This window comes from Bombus bifarius, unplaced genomic scaffold, assembly GCF_011952205.1.
Source record: "Bombus bifarius isolate JDL3187 unplaced genomic scaffold, Bbif_JDL3187 scf7180000007992, whole genome shotgun sequence".
In the NCBI taxonomy this organism is placed as follows: Eukaryota; Metazoa; Arthropoda; class Insecta; order Hymenoptera; family Apidae; genus Bombus; species Bombus bifarius.
The window spans coordinates 2,129,207-2,156,121 of NW_022884373.1; the positions used below are offsets into that span (position 1 = coordinate 2,129,207).

The window sequence follows — 26,915 nt, forward strand, 5'->3', positions numbered from 1 at the left end:
TTAGGAAATTTTAAGAAGATCGATAGAACAGCGAAAGTATGGCAATCGAAAGCTCGAATTGAGAGCATGCGACGCGTCTGTTTTCTGAATGGACACTTGGTACTTAATAGGCGTGAATTTGATGAAGATTGATAAAATAGTGAAAGAATAGCAACCGAGAATCCAATTAAGACTGTATGCTTTCTGAATTATTAAAAAAAAAAAAGAAGAAGAAGAAGCGAAAGTGGAAATTAAAGATTTTAATTTGATCGTTCTAAAAACTCCAGATGTAAAGACACGCTAACGATGGTTTTTCCAAAGTTCCAAGCAGGAAGTTCTAAAACTTCTTTGCTCGGATCCTGAATCAGATACGTTCGATGAATTAAGAATAGAAACGTTCGTATTTGGACGAAAAAGGTGACAGGAAACGATTGACGATTGAGCTCATAGTACTTTTCTGCAATTTCGCGTCAAAGTTTAGCAAAAAAGCGACGAGATTTATAAAACGACCTAATACAATGATACGAATTTTGGTTCGTCATCCAAGAATCGTATTCCTGAATTTTTCTCACGTTTTCGAGCTATCTTATCGAGACTCGTGAGTTACTAGCCTGTCGTTATTAGGAATAGAGAATTAGGTTTGGTATTTGATAGTCCATGTGGTGCTTCGAAAGGTAATTGAAAACCCCAAAATTCGTATAATTGGTAAATCAGACGTAACGAGATTATAATGATCGATCGAGTAGTTTGATCGGTTGAGATTTTAAGAGACTCGTTCCATGATCGGTATCATAAATCGTTAGTATTGTTTTACTGCCTGTAGGCATTCAGACATTTTATATGCAGCTACAGGTCTGCAAGCAAAATCTGTAAGCTGTATACACTTTTAGTTATTTAAAGCAACATTTTGAAGCCTCTTGGGTTGGGATTTTGTTCACCTCTGTCGTCTCACGTCGTCTTTGTAGGAGAAAGAATTTTTCTTTTTTTACCTCGCTCTTGAAACAGAAGACGACACATCAGGGTGGGGAGAGTCAACTTTATTCGACAGTAAGGCTCGAACAATACTGATTTAGTGCGTTTCGTTTATTTTCTACTGATTCCAGTCTAAGTATCCATTTTATCTTCGACTTGTCGACGATACGCAACAATAAAGATAGATTATTAGAGTTTACAATTAATTTAATTGAAAATATGTACAGTATATTTAGAGTCTGGATTTCCAGTCTGTGGGTTCCAAGCACCAGTGCTTGGCATAGTTATTTTTATAGAAAATTTCTTCGCAAAGATTTCTAACGCTTATCTATTCCACTATAGCTGCATACATTACGCTATCAATGTTAGTTTTAATACTGACTTTTGATAAATGAAGGCAGATTATGTTATCCATGTAACTTAATTATGTTATCCATGTAACTATCACGTTAGATTAGAGATTATATTCTTCTAGATCTTTATTCTTATAGATCTATTCTTAGCTATTAACTAATCTATTTTATTTGGCTGTTATAAAAGAGGATCCCACTTAATGAGGATTGGGAAACGCTTCTAGAGCATTCTAACTCTTTGAAATATCTCAAATCATCGTAATACTCGGCTAATGTCTTTCGAAGCATCACTGAATATTCGTACCAGGATGATAAATCCGTTTTAACAAGAAAACTTAACTATATGTTATAGTTACGTAAGTGAATTTTTTTTCCTCTGGCCGACTGACTTACTGCGATGCCGCGTCGGCGCGTTGAAAAATTCTCGATCTCACGCTCGATGTTCGACTAATCCGAAATAATTGCGCGTTGGCACCGTGTCAACGATCCATCGAAGCTGCAGTGTATTCAGCAAGTTGTTATCGAGTTTAGCAAACTGTAATTTGTAATATCTCTTCAAACCATTGATGTGATAAATTTTCTCTAAAACATTTTTCTATACGTACGCGTTCTTAATTAATTCAATAATTAAACCTTTACACAAATATTATGTATTTTCAAAATGTGTTTTCGCGATGAAAAACATTTCTATTTAATCGATAAGGATCGATAGAGTACCACAGTTTTGTCCCCTCGTTCTTCAAAAAAAAAAGGAAAAAAAAGAAAAAAGAATCGTTTCAGTTCATGTATAGTAGTTCATGCATCGAGTCAGTTTGAATTCGCGCGTCGATAAGGTAGACTCGAAGTGTCGATCGATCGATCCGCACTGGCGCGCCGTACGAACGTGTCACGACGGTCGATCGAAACGACGGATCGAGCGTCGTGGCGCGTTCATTTGGCGCATTCACGTAAGTACACCGAGTTTCTACAGATTATTGAAGATTAACATAAATATTGAGAAAAAATATATAGTAGAGAAAAGACGACCTCTCCGAGCATGTTAGAGAAAAGAATAATACGTGACGAGCACACTCGAGAGAAGCTGTCCGACATTTTTTCATTCGTCGATCTTTATCCCTGTAAATGAATTCAATCTCTAATTCAATGCATATAAACGAGAAAGTAATATTCTATTTCGATATTTACGCGTCTATTTTAGATATCCATTTTCGTATGTTCCATACGCTAAAGTAAGACAGCTCCTTCGATGCAATGTACAAAGTAACTAACTTTAACACGAGTATAAGAGTTTAGGAAAAAAACAAGATCTAAGTAAAAAAAGCAATAGAAACGATATTTCTATATCTTTAGAGAAAAAAGTAAAAGGTAACAAATGAGACATAATGATCGTAATATTATAATCATATTCGTAAATTTTAAAAAAAGTAATAATAGTAAGAAATGACAAAATATGTTCGCTTTGTGCCGATGGTAAAATTCGTAACCGCAACTTTCTGACTTGGCAAACCATTTTGCCCTCTCCCCTTTCTCTCTGATTGTTGGGTTACCATCTCCGTTGTAATGGAATGGAATGGAATGGAAACGGATATGGCACACGGATTGGTCACTATGGTCTCGACTGGGCGCTCGGATCGGGTGGTTCGATGATGACCGATGACGATGATGTATCCCCCTACTTCCTCCCCACCGACACACTCGTACGTTCGTCCGTGCTTACACACGTCCTCTACCGCGTGTTACACGGGTCTCCGCCCTCGTGGTGGTGGTGGTGGATGACGGTGTGTGGTGGCGATCGGTTAATGCGACGGCTCTTGGATGTGGACACTCCAACGTCTCTTCTTCTCGGCCACAATGGGATCTCACGCTCTACCCTGCAACGTCAACGATGACCGACAACTTGGCCGACTTACGTGTGGTGGCCATTGACCACACGCAACCTATCAACGTGCGAACCACAACGACTACGTCTTCTCTGGTCCAATCAACTGGTGAATCGTCGATCAACGTTACGACCGCTGGGGAAATTGGTTCTCTGTCGGGGCTCTTCGTCATGAAACCGAACACACTGGGACTGATCGTCGGACCGACCAATGTGATCCGGACCAACCAAACGGTGCACTCCACACCACTGATTGGGTCCTCTGTTGGCACGCGCCGCTGATACCGATTCCACCGGCCCATATGTAGAGCCCACGACCGCCCTCCGTCGAGGACGACGAAGACGGCCACCTTGTTTACCAATCCGGCGACATCCTGGCAAATAGATGTTCGTGAATACGTGAATACACTCATTGTAGTAGATTTAAGCAAGCCTCAGATCGATTGGTCGATCGATCGATCGGATCGGTTACCCACGGTATCTGCCCATGGTCTCTCTTTGCCTCTTCTCGCCTCTGCTTCCCCTTTCTTTTTCTCTTGTTCTCAAACTTCTGTGTTGTAGAATTTTTCACAACTTGCCTCTGTGTATTTCGTCGTGTATGCTTGTTTCAGGTTGATCCATTTCGCAAAATTGTTCCTCGACGTTGTTCTATTTGTTTTAGTTTGACAAATCCTTGATTCTTCTTCGTGATTGCTCTGTGTCTGATAGTCGAGAGAATATTGGATACTTCCTTAAAAATTCTCTGTCTGTCTTAATCGAAAAGGGTTGATTCTCCTTTCACATCGATTTCTGTCCCTTTTAATCATCTCTTTCAATTAATGTTTGTTAATGGGTTTACGGTATAAGGGGTTCCGCAAATGACTTTAGATGGTTGGAAGGTTTGGCAACACGTGTTCGTCGTAGCGATCTTCTTCCTGTTACAAATATTCGTTTTCCTCCACCCTGCACATCGTAATCGACGAGTATATCCAATATATATATATATATATATATATATATATATATATATATATATATATATATATATATATATATATATAGTGCAAATTGATCAACTCTTGCTACCTCAAACATATCCAAACTAGCTCAAACATGTTCAAAACACTCTAAAACGTTACTGTGTGACTAATTTCTCTATAACCACTACTTAAATATCTTTCCCACTATCATGTACTACTACTTCCAAATACTTCTAAATATGCTGGATTTCTCATTAAAGTATACCACTGTTTCAAGTATACCAGAGAATTTTCAGAATCCACTATTCGCATATATGTCTCTGAGAGTACAAATACAGCAACTTTCTCGGAATGCTATTTGCAATATAAATTCCTCTTCTCTTGTATGGAGCTTTCATTCCTGTCATTGAAGATGAAATGTCGGAGCCAGAGAGAGACAGAGAGGCGAAGGAAGGAGGAGAGACAAAGAGAGATCACGCTTGCGCTATCTCGTCGATACGTTTTCTTCGGGATGACGTGTTCCCCTGTCTTTGAACAGGCGCACGAGGACATTGGACATTCGCTCTCATTATTCCGATGGCTTTTCACACAACGTTTCCAATGCATCCAGCCTATTCAAGGCTGGAACAGTGACAGAGAATAGTGTTGACGTCGGGTTTTACACGTGCATCCGGATGTGATAGTCAATGTTATGTCCTCAGGCTGCCAATTTTTTACGATTAGGGTACCTCGGCCTTTAGGAGAGCAGCAGTTCCGATCGATAAAACATAAAGTTCTAACGATACCGTTTTTTTCACTTAAATCATACATCCGTTCACAACGTATGGCGTACAGAACACACATCGGCCGAACGTCCAACAAGAAGTGCGTCTCTGTTGTTCTTCTCTTATCTTCGTTAGAATTTTCTTAGAAATCGTTTGGTGTGTGTATATATGTATGAGAAATTTATCATCGATGAGAATATGTTAAATGTTGTTCGAGATAGTCCATCGATGATAAATTTAGGTTTTAGAGTCGAGGGCAGGGCCTTTATAGAGCAACACGGACGATCCTTCCATGGACGCGAGGTCTTTGATGTATTCGGACGCTTATCTATCTTTTTACATTGCAGATAAAGTACTGGCCACCCTAGGAGAGGGTACTTTTGGAAAAGTTGTCAAGGTTAAGGACTTGCAAATGTAAGTGGCAGCTAATGTAACTACTACATAGGTAACCTACCTCGGGTCTGCGTTTTTCTATTTTTCTTTAGTCTCCTTTTTATATACAGAATGGCTTACTGTTAAGATGTCGAATAAATTCCTCTATGCTATATGTGTTAAAAATTTTGTTTCAGGTTTTGGGAATTTATAATGGAAGTATTTGCGGAGCAACGTAAGGCAATAATCGAATTTTGTTTCTGAAGTTCAGTGCTGTTGTCTTAAAGTAGGGAATATACATTTTCTATTTTTACGCAAGGGATTTGCTTGTACAACTAGGAATATATCATTTGGCCCGGCAGATTCAGCTAAAGGAGCCTGTCAGTGATTTACTACGAGAAACCACATCATTCGACTGAGTTTTACCATACGTGATAGAGGAAATCCGTAATAATTTCGACAATTTTATATCAATTACAATTTCTAAAATTTGCTTGCGCGCGTTTATCTTGTTACCAAACTTGTTACCGTGCAAGACAATTTATTATCACTGGTAACTTGCAACAAAGCCTGTAAGATTCCAAATTGGCAAGACAGTCTTCAAATGCATGTTCTTGGCTCTGTCCAAATACTTTGCTTGACATATGTATTCGATATTTTCCTTAATACACATCGAACATGGTTCTCTGACTTGTTGCAAATCGCTGACAAACTCTTGTTGCTGGAGACAACAACAAACTCTGTGTGTTACTAACTTTATGGATATATTCACGACATAAAAATTAGGCGATACAGCGTTAATTTAAAAAAATGGTATTTAATTACTTTTGTTGCTCTGTAGTAAATGCTTCCGTAATGAATCTCCACTATGTGAAACACAATTTTTTTAAAACATTTAAAACACACATAGAAGAATCTATTCTGTTTTGATAGTAAAGTAATTTATAGATTATCCTGTACTTATCCTGTCCTACTCTGATTTCCTCCAAGTTCCTCCTGATTTTTCTTTCTGGGATATTCTTTTTGTTGATCCTGACTTTCTGTCCACTCAGAACGACATGCACCAAAGAAAATCGCAAAGGTGCGTGGCGCGACTCGAGTCATAGCAGAGTCAGAAATAGCCGTGCCGCAGTGTCACAAAATGACGCGCAAGTAGTCGCAATAATAGGATGGCCTTGCACTTTGTTTTACGGGCCTCGACGGGCGAACGAATTGTCACGAAATCGCTCGTCGGGATGCCGATCAGGGGAGAATTTCTTTGAACCATTTTTCACATTCTTCTTTCCTTTCTTTCTTCTCTCCTTTGTCGCGTTTTGGACGTGCGCGCTTTTGTGTTTCGTTATGTATATACGATGATGTTACCGACCATGTGGATTATTGGCGGTCCGGTGGACAGTGTCGTCTAATAAAAGTACAATGACGTTTGCAGGGATCACGTGATGGCGCTGAAAATCATCAAGAACGTAGAGAAGTATAGAGAAGCCGCGAAGCTCGAAATAAATGCCTTAGAGAAAATTGCGACCAAGGATCCGGAAGGCCAACAGTTAGTATTTGCGTGGTTTTTCGACCTGGTGGGGACTGGACCGCGGCGAGTAGAAGAGGGCGATTCTTCGTGTAAAAATAAGCTGAAAATTCTGCGGCGAAATCTCCGCCTACAAAGACTCAATTTTTCTCTTTTTTGTCTGAGGAAATTTAGTTTAAGTTTACTTAATTGTAACTTACGAATATGAGGTATTATTTGGTTTAGGAATTGTTAAAATTTCTACAAATTATATTTAAAACTTTGGTAGCAGAAGGTAATGTAAATAGAATGTTTACGTTTTGCACTATGCTATAATATAGTAGAGATGAAGCAGCATACTACAATCTCCTAATGTTATTAATAGCAGCAATGTTCAATAAATAAGACCAAAATATTATAATTAAATTTAATGTTCAATGGAATATGGATAAGAAATTAAGAAAGATTTGATTAAACTGCTGAAGTCAGCAGTGTGTGAAGTAAATTACATTTGATCTAATTATGTACAAATAATCTTTCGATATGCGTGAAATGATTTCAAAAGATAAAGCAGAACAATCAGTTTATATTTACGTAAAAGAATCGGCTTCTACTTGCTAGCACCATTCTTCCTGCCTATGTATATTTTTACAAATAGTGAATTTGTTTCTTGTGTTCATCTAACATTTTATTGTTACTTTCAGCTTGTGTGTGAAAATGCTCGATTGGTTCAATTATCACGGACACATGTGCATCGCCTTCGAAATGCTTGGGCTTAGCGTCTTTGATTTCTTGGTATGTATGGCATATTTATCAAATAACGTATCGATTCCATATTCCTAACTGTTTAGTATCTACAGAGGGATAATAGTTACCAGCCTTATCCATTAGAACATGTCAGGCATATTGGGTATCAACTTTGCTACGCCGTAAAGTTCTTGCACGATAACAAACTTACGCACACCGATCTAAAGCCGGAAAATATATTGTTCGTAGACTCCGATTATGAGACCATATATAGTAGCAAAAAGGTGAGCCATGATTAGATTTTTCTATATTATCATGGGACAATTTATTATGTCACTTGGAATAGTGTAGCTCTATACTTATGAATATTCTATTTATAAAATAGTGCAATTGAATGTTGAAATGGAATTAATAATTGTACTTCATTTATTTTTACTTAACACGTTCTATACATTCGTGTCAGTAAAAGGTATGCATGTGTTAAAGTACGTCAAATTGAAAAGCATCCAACTTTCTTTACTTAATTTATTTCAGATCTATTTATATGCTAGAGATATTTGTTTTTAATTCTCTCAAATTATTAATCGAACTGTAAATAAATTGACAGTAAAGTATTTAATGCTGCATGATTCTAAGTGACGCTTGCATTATATCAATTAACTATAAAATAAATGTAGGATAAAATATAGTGTTCTAAGTGTGTAAAAAAAGTTTCTACTTTTTAAGCGGAGAGACATTAGGCGCGTAAAACGAACAGATATTAGACTCATCGATTTCGGTAGTGCTACATTCGACCATGAACACCATAGTACGATCGTTAGTACAAGACATTATAGAGCGCCCGAAGTAATTTTAGGTGAGTAACCTTCGTAAAATCAGCTGTTCAGATTACGAAATTCTTATTATTGATTCGTTACCCGTTTTGTATAGAATTAGGATGGTCTCAGCCTTGTGACGTATGGTCGATTGGCTGCATCCTCTTCGAATTGTACCTGGGTATTACCTTATTCCAAACACACGACAACCGCGAGCACTTAGCGATGATGGAACGTATACTTGGCACGATTCCACATCGTATGGCCCGTAAGACTAAAACTAAATACTTCTATCATGGCAAATTAGAATGGGACGAGAAGAGCTCAGCCGGTAGATATGTACGCGACAACTGCAAACCTTTACACGTAAGTAATTAGTCATTGTTCTAAATATATTATACTAAATTACATAATTATCTAAAAGTGTTTATTTTCCTATAAATAACAAATACTGCGTATGCGGTGAACAGATCTTCTAATTTAAAATTACCTTTAAATGTTAATGTATTTTCATTTTGTATACGCAGCGTTGTATGCTTTCGGACGATGAAGAACATCGACAACTATTCGACCTCGTCCAAAAAATGTTAGAATATGAACCTTCTCAGAGGATAACACTAAAGGACGCGCTGGCACATTCTTTCTTTGATGCGTTACCTGCACATCAAAGATTACCAGATCTTCGGGCAGCAGGCGATTCTCAACAAAGTCATGAACGATCACATTCTCTCTCACGATGAAGCTAGGAAAGGGACCGACTTCCGTACTGGACAGACACTGTACGGTCAACGACGTTATTGTCCCACGTCGTTAATCTGATACCCTTAAGTCTTATAAGACTGTATCTTTCCGGTTATAACAAGATTCGATGACATAAACCGAATAACTAAACGAATTTAAACAAGTAGATAAAAAGAAAGGAAAAGAAGAAAGAAGGCTCGAAATTTTATTAGAAAATGTAATTAAATTTGTTAGCAACGATCAACGACGTTGATTAAATTGCAAAATTGTATTGTTTATTAACAGTGTAAAATAAAAGAAAAAAACAGTAGTACAATGGTGCTGTGGGACTCAGATTCGATATAATTTATGATAGATTATCGAGAATGATCACATGAAAAATACACCAAGTTACCATTCTTATCTCCAATTGCGAGATATTAAAATTGGTAGACAACGTAATGTGACTTGACGAGGTAGGTCCCTATTAGTGGTTTGCATAAAGACCAGCGTGTCTGCTCAGTGTAGGGTTATAAAGTCCCGCGACACTGTTAACATTTTCTAAACGCTCTTCTGTACATTTTATCCCTTAATTTTATTACAATGTTATTATGCAACAAAGTTTGGAGTAAAGAAGGGTCGCAGTTTATACTCTGTTTGTTATAGATTGATGACCATGGCGTGTTTAGTAGTAAGAAAAAGATTTAGCATTAAGAAATAAGTAAATATATGCGTACGTGTTGACACTAAGATTAACGAAAAAGAGAAAGTGAGAGCGAGAAAGGGAGGGAGTGTGTGAGAGAGAAATTCATTGGACGCCAATTCATCGTCGTAAAATACACGTGTTAATGTTTTCAGAAATCATCAAAATACCGCATATACGATTTATTTTAGAAAATGCGCTAGATCATTTTTAGGAACTTTTGGATAAAGCTGATGAAAACTTGTTTCATTTTTTTCTTTTTGGTTTAATGCATATCTAAATTTTGTGCATAATCTTACGATATTACAGACAATCATGTGTGTTTTACGTTTCATCAATCCGATTAGAAGGCTGAAATGGATTGATTGAATGGCACTCCTAAATACTGAGAATTTTACGCGTGCGTCGCATATAATCCTTAAGAATAAATGCGAACTCACGTACCTAAGAACGCCTCTGCTTTTATTTTGTTTAATGGAGGTATGAGTTCTGAAGAATTACGAAGCTCCTAAACAATGTAAATCTCGTTTGACTCTTTGTTTTCTTATACATACGACGAAAATTATCACATTCTGCTGCTCGTACAAAATACGAAAGGAATATGTCTGAGCACTGCGAAAAAATGCTGTTTCGAGTAGCAATAAACACGTTTCTTTCAAATAATTATTTGATATTTATTTTTCCAACTAGCAAATCAAATTTTTCATCCCAATAATTTAAAGTTGTCCAATACATCGTTGCGTTACATACGTTTATACAATATTTCGACAAGATACTTTTTACAATACACACTCATACATGTTGCTCATACACGCGCACGTAAAACAGAGCTTTTATATACGAACCTGGTCAACAGGCAATTACAATACCATACCAAATAAAAAAATCAACATTGTTAGACAAATGTTGCGTACATCTGTGTAATCGATCTACTCAAATTTTATCAAAGCCTCACATATAAGACGATGACAGTCAGAATTACAGTTTAGGCCATTTGTATACTGGAGGAACTGATGGTTTGTAAGTTGTATCGTACAATTGTGCCTGAATAAATTTTTCATAGTCTTTGGGCTGAGGATGGACCGTAGCAAGTTCTAAGGAAATAAAATCAATTATTTAGTTCGATCTAATTGCTAAACACATCATACAGGAATGTTAGAAAATACAAGTCTTACCATTGTCATAACCATACTTCATAACCTCAACGGCTATTTTCAAAGAACATTTCTGAATGTCCTGGAGCGGCGGATACAAGTTTCCTTTCTCTAAATCTTCCTCAGAAACCATATCGGACAATGACTTGGCAGCAACGAGGAATGTGTCTTCAGGAATAGTACGCATACCACAGCATATGACGCCCAATGCTACTCCAGGGAAGATATAACTGTTATTTCCCTGACCAGGATAGAAAGTCTTTCCATTGTACGTCACTGGTGGGAACGGTGATCCACTAGCGAATATACATTTTCCCTGTAAATATTTAAAATTAATTACTCAATTTTTTACTCTTATATACTATAGTTCACATATTGTTGAAGTACAATTGAGAATTTTATAATATTTCTGTAATAATACCTTAGTAGCAGTGTATGCTTGCTCAGCAGTGCATTCTGCTTTACTTGTTGGATTGCTAAGAGCAAAAATTACAGGCTTTTCATTGTTATTTGCCATTTCTACCAATATTTCAGTGGTAAACGCGCCACCAACTGCTGCTGCACCAATAAGTACCGTAGGTTTTGCGGTTTTGACAACTTCCAATAACGTATCTATTGGCGCATCATCTCGAGCGAAGTGCAACTTATGCTCCGTTAGCCCACCGCTTGGACGATTTTTAACAATTAATCCTTTCGAGTCGACCATCCAAATTTTACTCTTGGCTTCTGCTTTACTCACACCTTCTTTCTGCATGGCCATGACACACAACCACGCAATGCCCAGTGAAGCCTACAATATTGAATACATCTTAATCTTGACACTAATTCAGATTATGTTTATATTTATGATATCGATTTATAGTTTCTTAATACATTTCTTAAAAGTATTTCAATCGATCTAAAATATCAAGTGTTGATATTTACCTCTCCAGCACCTTGGAACACGATTGTATTTTCCGACAATTTCGTATTCGTGACACGAAGAGATGCCAACAAACCAGCTACAGCAACTGATGCAGTTCCCTGGATATCGTCGTTGAAGGTGCAGTAGTGATCACGATATTTATTAAGTAATCTGAACGCATTGGCGTTTCCAAAGTCTTCAAACTGGATTAAAGTGTTTTGTCCGTATCTTTTGACCACAGCCTGCATAAATTCGTCCAAAAATTCGTCGTATTCCTCACCAGTAACACGCTTGTGCCTGTGGCCAATGTAGAGAGGATCGTCTAACAGAGACTGAAACAGAAGTTAGTATTTAATCATTTTGTATAACATTTATTATCTTCTTTGCGTATGTTTACATTTAAATAATATAGTTTGTAGATCCATCCTGTGCTGTTTTAGGATAAAACATACATATCTTGCAAAAATTCATTGTTTCGCATGACAAGAGTTAATTCCATTATAAGAATTAACACAATTTATAAATGCACATTCGACATATGTATTTCACAATCACATTTTGTTCATAGGAAACACTTTCACTTAATTAAGAAGTTGATTACTTCATAATTAATGCATTTGTAATCTCCTGACCCGTATATGGGTACACAATTTAGACACCTGAACTCTGAACGCGTTAATTATTTAGAAATCTTTGTACCAACCTGAGTGTTTGTACCAACGTCTAGAGTAATTGGCAAGCACTGGTGAGGTTTAATTCCAGCCAAAGCGGTGTACAAAGACAATTTTCCAATTGGTATTCCCATTCCATAGGCCCCTAAGTCACCCAGTCCCAATATTCTTTCACCATCGGTTACGACGATGGCTCGTACATCGTGTTCAGGCCAATTACACATAATATCATATATATAGCCTTTGTCATATATACTTATAAACAGACCTCGTGGTCTTCTGTAAATTAGGCCAAATTTCTGACATGCTAAACCTACTGTGGGTGTATATACCAGGGGCATCATTTTCTCCACATTTTCTCCCAATAGACGGTAGAAAAGTTTTTCATTTCGGTCCTGTAAGAATAATATTGAACGATTATTCTTCTTCAGTGGAAATGTAATACAGAATAAACAAAATTTAGAACAATTTCTTTGGATCCTCTAGATTCTCCTTATACTTTAGAATATTTCAGATATTTGACCGAATAATCTTGACTATTTTGAACAAATTTCTCAATTCAATTTGCCAGTTTATAACTCAGATACTTATAAAGGAAAGGATAAACTTAATAATCAATACTTACCAGTAAACCAATGAGGTATATATATTTTGATAAATCATCGTCATAACGATCTAGATTCAAGCGACAGAGTTCTAGTTGTTCTTCCTGGGTTTTTACAGCTGCTGGCAATAGACCATGAATACCTAATGTCTGTCTCTCCTCAATATTAAAGGCCATCCCCTGCAATGAAAAGATTATTTATTTTCATAAGTATACATTGCAGTGTGATCTGAAATACAAATTATAAATGATGCTAGTACAATTCATTCATTTTGTACGTCAAGAGATTACGAAAGGAAATTGCGCGAATACGTACACTTCTTTCTCTTATCGATATTATCTAATTTAAATAGTGGGGCCATCAGTTTAAATGAATGCAATAAACAGAGGCGCATCATGGGGTCAGCCTGATGCTATCCTGACATTGACAGGAATCATTCCATTACTGTCTGCAATGGGTTAACGAGAAAATTCCTGTCGGTTGGCAGTGAACGTGAGTGAAAGGCGATCAGCTGTTGCCTCTGACTCGATCTTACATCATGGTCTTTAAATAACACGCGCTCGGATGTTTGCAAATCAAAATATTTCGTAACTCGCGTTCAATGATATGATCTGTTAACAAATTTTGGAATACTTTGATTTTATTTTTATACGACGAGGGAAGATCGTTCTCGAAAACATAGAAGAGAGAATATTGAAATTGAAATTTGAAACAGTTCGAAAGGAAATCAAGTACGTACGAGTTTAAGTTAACAGAAAGAGGGTGAACGCATTAAGAAAAAATTATTTTCCAATAGGCGTGTAATATTTCTCTTCTTTTGCTTAATCTCCAACCAACGGGAAACATTAATTTCAAAACCGTAAAATTGTCAATTATAAACCACATGATATAAAACCGCGAGACATTAAGGAGTTTAGAAACAAGCAATTGAGATGATATATCACTTATGTACACGGGAATTAACGAATATACCCTCAGGATGTAAATTTCCATGATCCACATTCGGTTCGCTCAAGGACCCACTTACTTGATGGACCAGATGCTTGAAGCATTTAAATCAGCAAAGGAGTCAATAAATCTTTCGACTTCAAAGCAGTACGTACGATGTATATGTAACATCTTCGATCGATAAAGAATGACATAATAACTGATAAAATTAAAAAAAAAAAACTACTTCGTCATTGATCAATTTTGTCTAATTTTCGCTGCCATTGTGTAAAAAAAGAAACATAAATAAATTAGTATTGTGTCGTAATGAATAACGAGTCAGATCGTTGAACGTGTCAAAGGACGTACAATTCTATGCATTTTTTCCGATGTCAGCTGTTTTGAAAATATTCTCGAGGATCGCTTTAAATTGAACACGCTGTATCCTGCTATTAACCATATTAACATAATAATAATAGCGAATATGTGTAACTTGTCTGATTCAGAAACGTATTATTTTAACAAGAAATTGTTACAAATAACATTCTATAATATGACATTCTATTAAGTAACATAACTAAAGCTCGTTAAAATTAGATTCAATTTCCATCGAAGATGCAACATTTAGGGGGTCAACGTTAGTCTCAACAGTCCATAATTTTTAATTCCATTCACTCGCAAGATTCATCGGTTTGCCAACTAGCTAATTAGGCTGGCTAATTAAGTTCAACTTAATCAGCACTGATATTATGGCCAAGAGCAAAGAACAGTACGCATCGTTATGATCGACGTGGTCATATTTACATAATTGCTTTTTTATTGATTTTTATTTATTATCGAAACCTATATATCCATCGTCAAGGCCAAAGACATAAAAATCGAGAGAAGAAAGAACGTACAGAAGACTTTAATATCGGAAGCGTGGAATGCCTGTCCAATTTATACTGGACATAACCAGGCCAAGTGGTAGTTTTAATATTAGAATTAGTAGAATAGGCGAAGTGACTGATACAAAATTTTATAAATACGCAATAGTCTATTTTCGTAGGATTTGAGTGGTTTTTGTTAGAATGTTTAGACAAAAGTTTTCATCGAGCCAGTGAAACGTTTTCTCGAAACACTTTCAAGACGCGTATCTTGTTTCAACATTATGAATTTGCTTCGAATTTCGTTCATAAAATGTTCTTTGTATGCTTTCTTCGATATCGACTGATTAATTCGTTTATTTCTACGCCATGCATACGACCAGATTTCTTTTGAATTTTAAATAAACCTAAATTAAAGTTAATCTTAGTTTCCTTCGAATGTAACAAAATTAGCTAAAGTTGGCTGCTGTGCTATGCGTTGTTTATTTTATGCGTTGAAAAATAATAAACAGATACATATGTAAATTAGCATGATCTTCGTTCAATTAATAAACAAGGAAATCTTTGTGTAGAAACGTATGACGAAGAAGGTAAAATATTCAACGCATGATTGTATTACGGTTAACGCAAATGGAACAATTTTCAGTTACTCTAACAATAGAATACCAACACAACCATTGAAGTGTATAACGTGTATGATATCGATTAAGTGAAACGATAGCATGTCTGTTGAAGAGGACTAATGGCAATTATAGTATTTGCTCGAACAATACCATTCATTGTATTGTGTGCATCATTCGATCATTTCGTTATCTTTCTGTATTCAACACGAGAAAGAGCTTTTTCCTGCCGGTCATCCGATATTAATTAGCGTAATTTATCAGTCTCTTATGACGTATCAGGTGTTACTTTTACGCACTCTTGTAATTAACAGGTGATTTCTTTTTTACAATTATGTTAGATACTAGTAAAACAGGTTTATTTTCTTTTTTTTTTTTTTTTAAGTTAACTTGACGTTAACTGAAGGCAACTTTTTCTAAATGCCAATAACCATACTCTCCCTCTATTTCAATATTATTTTATTATTTTTAATTTTGATATTTTTAATTTTTAATTAAGCTGATACATGGTCGACTAAGACATTCGTAGAGTTTTATTTCGATAACGAAAGCCATAAAGAGCGTCGTTGTGGTGTCAGTGAATCATTGCAATTTGTTAGCTTCGAATATAACGTAAAATACGGATACGAAAAGATATTCTTTCGTGTGAGAAGGATCTGTTTATTTTATTATGAAACGTCGTAAATCCATAGCAATATATATCTCTGGATCAGGATATAATGTAATAAAATTATTGAATGATTTCCCTTTAAATTCCACTTATTTTACTATGGAATTTTGTTAAAATTGGAAACCTACGTACGTTAAGAAATAGTTTAAGTAGCAACTCTACTAGCTCTCAGAGAGTCCTTTAATTTTTAGAATAATTCGCAAAGATTTCTACATTAGACCAGCATCCAAGCTTTTAAATTGAGCCTCATGAAATTCTAATCGATGAAACTCGACCAGTTTGCCCGAGTTGGTGGACAAAAATCCTATTTGTTTTGGACTATGTTACACGCCTGTGGAACAGCTTCCAGGATCCTTTCACTCTGTCGCGAAGGAAAAACACGTGTAAAATTATTTATCATCGTAATTACTCGGCACTGTATATTTCCACGATAAAACAGCGCATGTCGCGAAGCAGAGGGCAAATTTAAAACGTCAATTTGCAATGTAAAACAGTTTTACGTAAGTTTTACGAAATATGACGTTCGATCGCTGGTTCGATGTTTAAAATTATCGACTTGAAAAGTTGAAACTCGCTATTGATTCGTAATAAAACGAAACAGAGAAGGGGAAGTGTATGTTCGTCCATGCTCGACCCCTATCGTAATTAATAAAAGTGAACTGACGTAGTCGATGGTTGGTCTACTTGGTACGTTCGAAGCATTGTCAACGACCCCAGTTGTCGATGGAAAAATACTATACATTCAGAGTGCTTTGACCCTACGCTATCCGGTTAGTCTGGAATCCAAAGTAGTGTCAATGGAATCTTTCGTTAAAAAAGAGAAAAAAGAAAAATGAAAGAAAATAGAACGATGCTTGGTAGAACGATTTATTACTAGATTGGAATTATTAGGATATTTATTTGATTGTTTCGTTCATAGGAAATTGGACGGTACAAGAATACACAGGAAAAAATCTAAAAATCCAGAAGGCAACGCAAATCTTTAGTCAGGTTCCATTTCTTCACTTGTTCTCATAAAAATATTTGGATTCGAGAAAAATATCTGCAAGTATCATACTTCTGATTGTCTTTCATTTTTGAATTATTTGAATTAGTAGAAAATATCTACGCTCTAAATATGACCAAGTTAGTTATAATTTCGTGATTGACTTCTAATTATGCCTCTGACAATTTTGCTTGTTGACAACTCGCTGCATAAGTAATCAGCAAAATCTCGTTACGTTACTTGAAATAACCGATCTTTTCTCCCGAGTCGAATAAACGAAACGACAAGTCACGTTGATCATTATGCAATTGACGGTCCATTAAACCAGAAAGGAACTTTCGAAATTTCGTAACGGACCAATGCACCGAGCAAAGACACGAAAGTTGGGGAATGGAGAACCTTTCGAGATCGACGAAAGTGATGTTCGATGTCGAGGAAAAGACCTACCAGACGATGACTCGACTAAAATCTTTTGGGATCTCTCCTTATCTTATCTTATCGTGTGTTTGCGAATCGAAATGAAAAATGTTGACTCTAGAGGAAAAAAGAGGTGTCAGAAGATTCATAGTATGTAAATATTTCCAGATTTACATCCGATGACATTTCGCGATTGATCTTTGACGCTTTGCCGTTTGCTCGGACACCAGTTGGAAAGTGTCTACAGAATACTTTGCGTACGCAACGACAACACTTAGAGGCAAAATGTTCAGCTTCGCGATGGTTGACTATGCCGATGAAAAATGGTTTGATGAAAAATCGAAATATTTTCCAAAAGAGAATGACTGTTAATACCTTGTCGATCGATCGCATTGTTCGACTTGGTGAAAACACAGTATATTCAAATCAGATGGCTACATCACGAATTACTAAATCTAAGGATCTGAGTTGCTCTATTTATTGCTGGAATTAGTGAAGCAATGAAATTGCTTATGTCATAAGAACACCACGAAACGTTGCCTCGACGATGGATTCGAATATCGGTAAACAGGTATTGTGGCGAAAGAAGAAAAAGAATCCTATCTAGTTTCGTTGAAATCTGTCGATTATCGAATGAATATTAGACGAACAGAAGGCTTCAGATAAATTCGATAAATTAAAAACACGAACGTGATAAAACGAGCGAACGATTGAATAAAAATTGCAGAATAAAATAGGATAATTGGGAATAGATGACAAATACCCTTCCATCCAGAGCAAGCAGAGGTTCAGGAATACGCGCGGTTCTGTGAAAATCTGGCACGAGGTCCCACCAATCCGTGTCCATTGTTCCTACGAGCTATCCACGGGATCCTCGAGTCCCATGACTAACAAATCCACGATGGAAACGGTTGCCAGGAGTTGTACCGGCTAACAAACGATCGATACGCAACTCTGCAAGTCTTTGGTTACGAAACGAGTCACGACCTACCGCAAGAATCATAATACTTGCTCCAATGCGTATCACGCATAATCTAGGTGCGCCCTTGTTGCAAGGGCGTAGTATACTAAACTCGTGTAAATGTTAACTAATAGTGTACGATATATATTTATTTATCTATTTAACTATCTCTGTATTTCTTTACTTTCCAAATATTAATTCGTAAATATTAGGATATTAGTATATGGATGATACATAATACGTAATCTAAAATTAATATGAAAATAATAATATAATAATACAAAAGAACGATCGGTCGTTGTGACTATAAATCGTGTAAAAATTTATGTGAATTTTTTATAAGAATATTCCATTTTACCGGTCGTTTCTTAATTGAAAATAACCGAAGCTGCTAAATTTTTCAATATTTGAACGAAATTATTGACATTCCTACGATAAAGATATTTTTACATATTTCACGTAACGTTTGATATTTGAACAATTCTAAATAATAAGAAAACATCGAATATTTAATGTGAACGCGATTGTCTCAATGAGTGAATATCTCAGTCGAGGCTTCTTTGTATTTAATATTTAATCTGCTTCGAAATTAAATGAAATCAATGTTCAATTAAATAATAGTAAATCCCTGGAATATCTAAATTCGCAAATTACCTGGGTATCTCGAGCCTGACAAAGAAACAATAGCATATAAATATGAAACAATACCATCGTCGATATATAATTATTCCTATCAGCTGATTCGTGACAGCTTGTTTCAATAGTCGCGTGATGTGTGCAATTTTTGCATAATTGCACAAAAAAAGGTAGGGGAACGAGGGGAGGTAGTATTGTAAGATATCGTCGACTGGAGTTTTCCAGCTCTTCGATAGTACGAATGTTTGCTCGAGTTCATTCTCGGATAAATAACAGAGCAAATTTATTTTAAATTTGAGGCAATGGTCAAGGGCAATAAATCGTAGGTATTAAGAGATTTATTCGTGGAATTTTATCAGTGCCAGCTATTGACATTGTCTTTGAATGTGAGTGGATGAAAACTACGTAGAAGTTTAATCGTCGAAGAATTCACACAGTGTATATATATGTAAATCTAGGAGTGACTATATTTAAATTTTTGTTACATCAAAGGCGAACAAACATTTAAGCTGATAGATAAATTATCAGTCAGTACAAGAAATTCAGACAATACACTCTAATATTAGAATAATATATACTCTGTATAGATTTATACTTTGGACTTTAACAAAGTTTATATCTTTAATTCTTTGAACGTTAAATCTTTAAGATCGAGAATCAAATACTACAGCTAAGAGTATACATACAGTGATTAAATTTTCGAAATTAATTTCTCTGAAAAATAAACTCTCAAGATAATGCTTCTTGAGACTTTCATAGAAATTTCCTTTTTATTTGTATCATCAAGTACGACCCACCCAGTTCGATTAGTTATTTACAATGTTTCGTTCTTAATCGTATCTGATGTCATACAACTTCAAGTTTTATATCTGTATATCAACATTGTATGAATCTTATCTCTCTTCTTATTACATCCTATCATTATATCGTTACTTGCTATTTATGTCAATTAATATCCGTCATACTTTCCAGACAAGAAATTGCGCTTAACTTCTAACATTCGACTATAAAGAGTTAATAGAGCGTACTTTAAAACTAGTTTTAAACTAGTAAATATCAGATGTTTAAAAAGTGATTTTAGATTGGTAAAGTTGTTCATGTGTAACTTTTTGATCCTTAGCCCACTAGACGCTGGAACTATTTATAGTGGAACCACTCTTGTCTTTTTTTTTATAACCCAGCCATTCCTGCTCTTTCATTACACTAATAAATCCAAGTTAAATACTAAAATAATTATTTCTAACTGGCTAGGTTTCTAACAAAATATTTGTCGTTTCATGAAAATTTCATCATTTATGATCGTCACATTGCATTAAAAACCTACTGATTTTTTTACTCGACACGTAGATATTGAATTATACCTTTCACAAAATGGAACGCAGTCGTCTATTATATAGACTTAAATTCGCTATTGATTACTCAGATATTGTACAAAACAATAAGAGATTTACAAGTTGCAGAAAAAAGACACGACTGAATGACAGAGAAGAAAATATCGTAAGTCTTGAATTTCCATAGGAAGATACGTGTTACTCCTTAAACGGTAACCTTCGAAGAACGGCTGTTAACCGTGAAATTCCCAGTAAATTTCGTAATCACAAGCGAATGTTTCCGGAACAGCGACGTACAGTACAATTTGCACAGTCACGCAGAAAATTATTTTAGTTTGGTCAATACTACTACGAATTACGCCTCATTTTTAAACACGTTTCAAAGTTTAAGAATCAGTTTCGTATAATTTGCAACATCGTAGTTGCAAAATACTCACAGTGCTTAAGCTTAGGTAAGATTCTCATTTTGATTCTCTGGTTTTTGCTACTTCGAGATTTTTATAACTCGAGAAATTTTATTTATATAACATATTTCCTCGACTTTTAGCCATTAATCGTGAAACTAGTATTCAAAATAATATTTACTTATATAGCTATGTCTGTAAATTTGTGAAAAGGAGTTACACGTATTTTTTCCTGTATTCGTCAACTGTTTTTTAAATGTTTAATTGAATTTGTTGGCGTCTTTCTATAGGTATGGATTAATTTAGATGAACGGGTACTATACGAACATAAAGTCATGTATAAAAACTGTAATAAAGATAACGGCGTTTTATCATATACGTAAGAAGCGTCCGTTTCATCATTCTCAGGTTGTCATACCACCGCTTGTTCCGTTTCTTAAGTATGTGCCGTGAAAGTGAATTTCATGGAATCGCATCGGCTACGTGACCTATTGAACGTAACCGCATAATTATCCTCCTAACGAATATTTTCATTCTAAATATTCTAAATATTAATTAATAATTCTTTCATACTCACATTCTTTCATTTTATGCACCTCCGTGTATCTATATTTCTGCACGATTCTTATTAGCTAAAGGTAAAATTCTTCTTCAAAATATCAAAGTGTAATTATAATTTCATTTCCGATATTAATGTGTTAAAATTAAATAACGAGTAATATAAAAGTAACACAAACTTAATGAAAGTATATGGTAATAATTAAAGTAATAAAATAATAATGTAAAATTACAATTCGCTGTCACAAAATATACAAATGTTTGATAAAGACCAAATTGAGAAATAGTGCAAAATATCTTATAAGCTGTGTTAAAATTTCATCACAAAGTGATGATATGTACGAAACTTTATGGGTCATTCATAGTACAACAGAATAAGAATTAACTGAAGATCTCTTCATTCATAAATTACTAAACCACTTAGTTCTATGTAACCCGAATTTTTTGTCCTGAGTATAAAGAAATGTCTACGTCATTATGTTATTTATTATGTTACGTATTATTTAAATTTATGCAATTATGCATCAACCTTCAGATATGTGTATATGAGCAATGAATTTGTAATTTTCACAGATTTTGTTAAAAAGCAAACGATCACGATATAACTGATATAATAATTAAAGTTACACGACGTTATAGAAGTAAAATATACGCACACATTGAATAAAACAACAGAAAGTTTTCCGCTACTGTCCAACAAAGCGATGACTGTTAAAGGTGCAAATATGAAATGCAAATTTCGCGCCAAAAAACAGCTACAACGTACAGGTTATTTTCGCGGATTAACATAGGAAAGTTTTTGGTTCGATAGAAAAACAATAATGAATAGTTAGTTGTCACTTTTTCTCCTCTTTATAATTATCACACGCTAATGAGATGTAATCTCAAATCGTTATGCGAATTCATAAACATAAATAAAGATTAATACTATCTTTACTTCTAAAAATTACTAAAAATTACAAATTATAACGAGTACTCTACATTAAATATGACCCAAATGCATAGAAATCCACAATCTATATAATATATAATGTATGTTTCTTCTTTTCAATGAAGTGTATTCAAAAAGCACGAAACACGATATTAGATGTCAAACTGTCAGCGATTCTGTCGGTATCGTAAACCGCTATTATATGTTAAATTGCAACACGTAACGTTAGCTTACCTTATTCAACTGGGGATTTTTTAGATGATCAATACCACGTAATAAACTAGAACAGACGACATCGCCCTGTCCCCGCTGGCCAAGTTGATCCCTTTGAAGGCTCGACATCATCGAAGATTTACTGTCACACTCTAAATGAGTACTGGAGCTTTGGAGCCTGGAAATAACGAGCGTAGTTTAAAGCTGATTGAGGAGGGATGTCGGTACGGTAGAACTACTGGGTACAACCAGTAGAAGAGAGTAGCGTTGCGACGAGGTGAGGTTAGGGTGCGGGGAGTGAACCTCAGTCACGTATCTATCACATGAGCCAATAATCGAATCTGATTGCGCCTCTTTTTTATTTCGAAATTGCATTCGTAATTCAACTTATTAATACGATTTTGTGGAGTAATGAGTGTTTACAGTCGGGCAATGATAAGTTTTTCATCGAGAGTTTATCGTAGGGGCGAATCGTCGGTATAGTGCAATAAAGTTCTTCTTTCTAGGAATTTTTATTTATTTTCGCTTAAATATAAATTGTTGACCACAAATGCGGTTTTTGCTATCAGATTGTGTCTGTTTTGTTGGAACTTGGTCGAGATAGGAAAATGCGAGTATACATGAACACGGTACACTTGCTACGTCACTGAACATATAACTAGTTTAGCGCAATCGCGGCTATCGCGCAGTCGCGCGACTTCGCCCATCGAACGAAAATTGTTCGCGTTGTGTTTGCTGGCCATGAATTACATCATGGATATCTAATAGAAAAATTAAGTAATTGTAATGTCTATATCTACTGCAAATTATAACAATTATAATAAACATATTAGGAATATCTTAGAATAGAGAAAATATTGTTATAGCGAAACAAATTGAACCAGATTGTATAAACATTAGTTACATGGTATTTACTTAAATAAATGGAGCAATAACAAAAAATTCCACACTAAATACATATTACTAAATACCTTTTGCTTAGGTTTCGAACGGAACATTTTTACATTATCATCATATTTACATACTATCAAATAATCCGCGTTCACAAAAGTATACGTTACACAATTGTCCAAAATCTCCGACCACTATGGTTCTAGAAACCACAGAACACTTTTTCCCCACTATTCCCGTATAATTCCCGACACTGAAAATACTGGAATAAAGACAATAATTATATACATATCCTATGAAGTTAAATAATTAATTTCAATATTAAATGGCGTAAATCAATGCAGAGATTAAAGAGCAAACTATCGTATTTAGTACACATCTAAACCATTTTTTGCGATATTTAAAATACGCATGCGCCTGGTAAATTACTTTGTTAAGGATTTGTATATAGTACAATATTTAATGGTAATAATAATAGTAATAATAATAGTAATAACCACAACTATATAGACTTATGTAGTCGGTTAAACATTCAAAATGTTGATTTTTACCTGTTGTTAATCTGAATGTGTCTACACTCTGGTTCAAGGCTTCGAGTCGCATAACGTAAGTAACTCGACTGACGAGAAAAACTAGGAAATTGACATTCTAACCGCCTGAGCAAATGCTTCCACGACATACTCGAAATTTCCGTATGAATTGCCACTCATTCGATCAAACATCTTTCGATAAACTGTTGTATCGATTGCTAGGAATGAGGTTGGACCGCACTACTCGTATAACCTTCGCGCTATATTGATAACTTAATAGCATATATGCATGTCACGTGATCATCAGGCAAGAATATGAAAGTTCCATTTTTGTAAATATTTATCTTAAAAAATTGTCATTGGCTCAAAAATCTATCTACATTACATCGTATGACTGGCTATTAATGTTTTGAAATAAAAAAAGATATTTTCTTATATAACGACTGTATCAGAATTGGCATGTGATTTTATGTGATTGTACCTTATATATTTTTATCCATTTATTTTAATTTCAAAAAATTTTGGTATACGTATATATGTTATCTTTTGTATTTTACAATCTTATATAAATTTGTGTTCCTCTATTAAAGATAATATTTCTAGCGAACTGACGATGTGTTATGAAATTATAGACAATGTTATGTATGCTTTCATCATGATATTTCTCACGTTTTGATTTTCAATTCATAAATGTCTCTATTGTAAAAAGTAAAAACGAAATTGATAGCATACTTATTTGACTTTTTACGTTACAGTAATTGACCAAATACTAATTTCAGTTGTACACACATGTACGACGTAGGTCGGTAACCTGCCATCGCATAACATGTCATTGAAATATTTAGCATATTGGAAAATTTCAGCCCACAAGTTACAATTGCAAAATCTAATGTTTACGTAAAGTATTTATACATTTTTTGAAACTGATGAAACATCATTATCACGCGAGTGATATTAAACGTAATAATTGCTCGCGTGTACCGATAAGAGAGAACTCGTAAAACCTCATGATAAAACAAAAGATGCACATGTGACAATAAAAATAAGCGTGATCAGCGAACGTTTCTATAGACTTCCATAAGCGGTAAATTATAAAATAATAAAATATCGTGACACATCAATGTTTTGAAGGAATCATTATCTCAGAATTCATTTAATTGCTTCGACATCCGATAATATCCGTATCATTTATTTATTTACAGAGCAAAAATATAAGACTCGTGTTTTACATTACTTTCTGTTTCGGTGGTTTATTTTTGATATCCACACTTTCCTCCGTATTAAGTTTCTTTTTTAATTCGATATGAGAATAAATGAACCGATTAAAATTTATACGACTTAGCAATCACAAATGCAACAATATCTCTTGTAGACATACAGCAAAAACAATGTGCAATCAATGTTTTGCATATCTTTGTTTTGTCTCGAATTATGTTCAGCGGAACGGCTTTATTTATCACTAATTTTCCCACCGATGGAGGATTAGTGATATAAATGCTTCCCATACTTAATTCACTCATACGACGCGACTACGGTTTATTATCATAATCGAACATACGTATATACCAACATTCTTTTCGCCATTACCGGACGGCATTTCTACCGCTGGAAAAAACATCCTGTCATTAAATAAAATATTATATATTCGTCAACATCTGGTTTTTCGCAACTGAATAACTCAACATTCTCAAGAATATAATATCTCATCACTCACATTCTGCGACGTACTCCATCACGCATATCCTTCGAATGCAAGGTTCCCATTGGTGATTAATACGATTCAAATTTTATGACGAAACTTGATGAAACTCAAGAATAACGATTGATCATAATTTAGAGGGAATGATAGTTCACTTGACAACGAACACTGTCTGTTTTTGTCGCGTAGAAAATGATGAACGTTTTCTTTTGAAATCAATTTTGTTCGGTGAAATCGATCCCACCAAGCACGGATAGATCGCAAACGTGACTGACGTACACTCGAGCATGTAGCTAAAGCAACCTGTGTGCGCTTGCTCGATTATTGCAACTTCGTCATCATAGAAATTGGTCTTAAGGTCGCTAAGTTTTTTTAAGATTGATCCAGGCTCGAAGGATATGAAATTTCCGCCTGTTACGAAATCTATCGTAGTAAATCATTAAATTGCTGTTTCTTACGTTGTAAATAATAACTCGATAATTTAAGATACCGATATAAATTTATAGAAATTCAAACGGTATTATATGTAATGGTGAAAGGATTGTAATAACACGTTTTTATAATTCGTGCAGTTGGATCGATAAAGCGTGAAATTCTTATTTCTCGCAATGGACACGTGTCGGGTAGAGGGTATAAACATTTACTTCGTTAATTTTCGGATCATCGTTATTCTTTCTTCCTTTCGATGATAATATATCTGAATTATTTGCGTATACCGTTGAGAAAGACCAGAAAATGATAAAATTGTAATTATACACATACGTAAGCGATTCCACTTTCCATCGTGGATAAGAAATACGATTCTGTACTTTGTACGTTTATGTGACGGAATATTATATAAAGAACGCATTAAATTGAATATTCAAATCTCATTGAAATGAAAAATTTATAAGTAAAATCTATAAATGTAGAATTTATAAGTAGAGATTTTAAGATCTTCGAATAGATAATTATTAAAATTGCAGATTGCGATGTTTAAACACGAAGAAACTTCAAAATCAATAGATATATATACCTTTTAAGTGATAAGGTAGTAAGAAAACATTGCGATCTTTACATGAAGATACTATTATGTTTCTTGTTGTCAACAAGTTATTAATGATACACTTTGCGATACTAGGATCTTCTATTATGAGTTATCGGTTGCAAGTTTTCTATCGCAGGCAAATGTAAAGGTG

The 26,915-nt window shown here is 35.0% G+C and overlaps 2 protein-coding genes across 15 annotated transcripts in view; one reads left to right on the top strand and one right to left on the bottom strand.

The window, feature by feature from the left end:
• The window catches only part of LOC117205672 (serine/threonine-protein kinase Doa), a 44,037-nt gene extending 33,782 nt beyond the window's left edge, over window positions 1-10,255 (top strand). For 9 of the 12 annotated variants that reach the window (XM_033444333.1, XM_033444331.1, XM_033444329.1 and 6 more), the window contains 8 exons: window positions 3,492-3,570; window positions 5,254-5,320; window positions 6,708-6,821; window positions 7,484-7,574; window positions 7,631-7,810; window positions 8,253-8,382; window positions 8,457-8,707; window positions 8,869-10,255. In XM_033444333.1, coding sequence (XP_033300224.1) covers window positions 3,492-3,570; window positions 5,254-5,320; window positions 6,708-6,821; window positions 7,484-7,574; window positions 7,631-7,810; window positions 8,253-8,382; window positions 8,457-8,707; window positions 8,869-9,081 — 1,125 coding nt within the window. In that variant the 3' untranslated portion in view covers window positions 9,082-10,255. The remainder of the gene's footprint in view (window positions 1-3,491; window positions 3,571-5,253; window positions 5,321-6,707; window positions 6,822-7,483; window positions 7,575-7,630; window positions 7,811-8,252; window positions 8,383-8,456; window positions 8,708-8,868) is intronic. The other 3 variants (XM_033444330.1, XM_033444339.1, XM_033444328.1) reach the window with 1 other exon arrangement.
• A 158-nt stretch (window positions 10,256-10,413) lies between these two features.
• Window positions 10,414-26,035, bottom strand: LOC117205673 (NADP-dependent malic enzyme). 3 transcript variants are annotated; one of them, XM_033444341.1, is made up of 8 exons: window positions 25,753-26,035; window positions 22,639-22,795; window positions 13,119-13,277; window positions 12,526-12,888; window positions 11,843-12,154; window positions 11,340-11,708; window positions 10,940-11,234; window positions 10,414-10,858 (listed from the first exon to the last, which is right to left on the bottom strand). In XM_033444341.1, the coding sequence occupies exons 1-8, from the start codon at window positions 25,800-25,802 to the stop codon at window positions 10,743-10,745; spliced, it is 1,821 nt and encodes a 606-aa protein (XP_033300232.1). In that variant the 5' UTR covers window positions 25,803-26,035; the 3' UTR covers window positions 10,414-10,742. The 3 variants fall into 3 exon arrangements, with proteins under 3 accessions (XP_033300232.1, XP_033300231.1, XP_033300233.1); XM_033444340.1 differs by lacking the exon at window positions 25,753-26,035 and adding an exon at window positions 24,060-24,242; XM_033444342.1 differs by lacking the exon at window positions 25,753-26,035 and adding an exon at window positions 23,589-23,605.
• Between the last annotated feature and the right edge of the window lie 880 nt (window positions 26,036-26,915).

Coding starts and splice junctions, on each gene's coding strand:
- LOC117205673 (XM_033444340.1), bottom strand. CDS start 24,187: ATGTCGTGGAAGCATTTGCTCAGGCGGTTAGAATGTCAATTTCCTAGT. Junction 12,889..13,118: donor TATACCTCATTGGTTTACTG/GTAAGTATTGAT, acceptor TTATTCTTACAG/GACCGAAATGAAAAACTTTT. Junction 10,859..10,939: donor GAAGTATGGTTATGACAATG/GTAAGACTTGTA, acceptor TTATTTCCTTAG/AACTTGCTACGGTCCATCCT.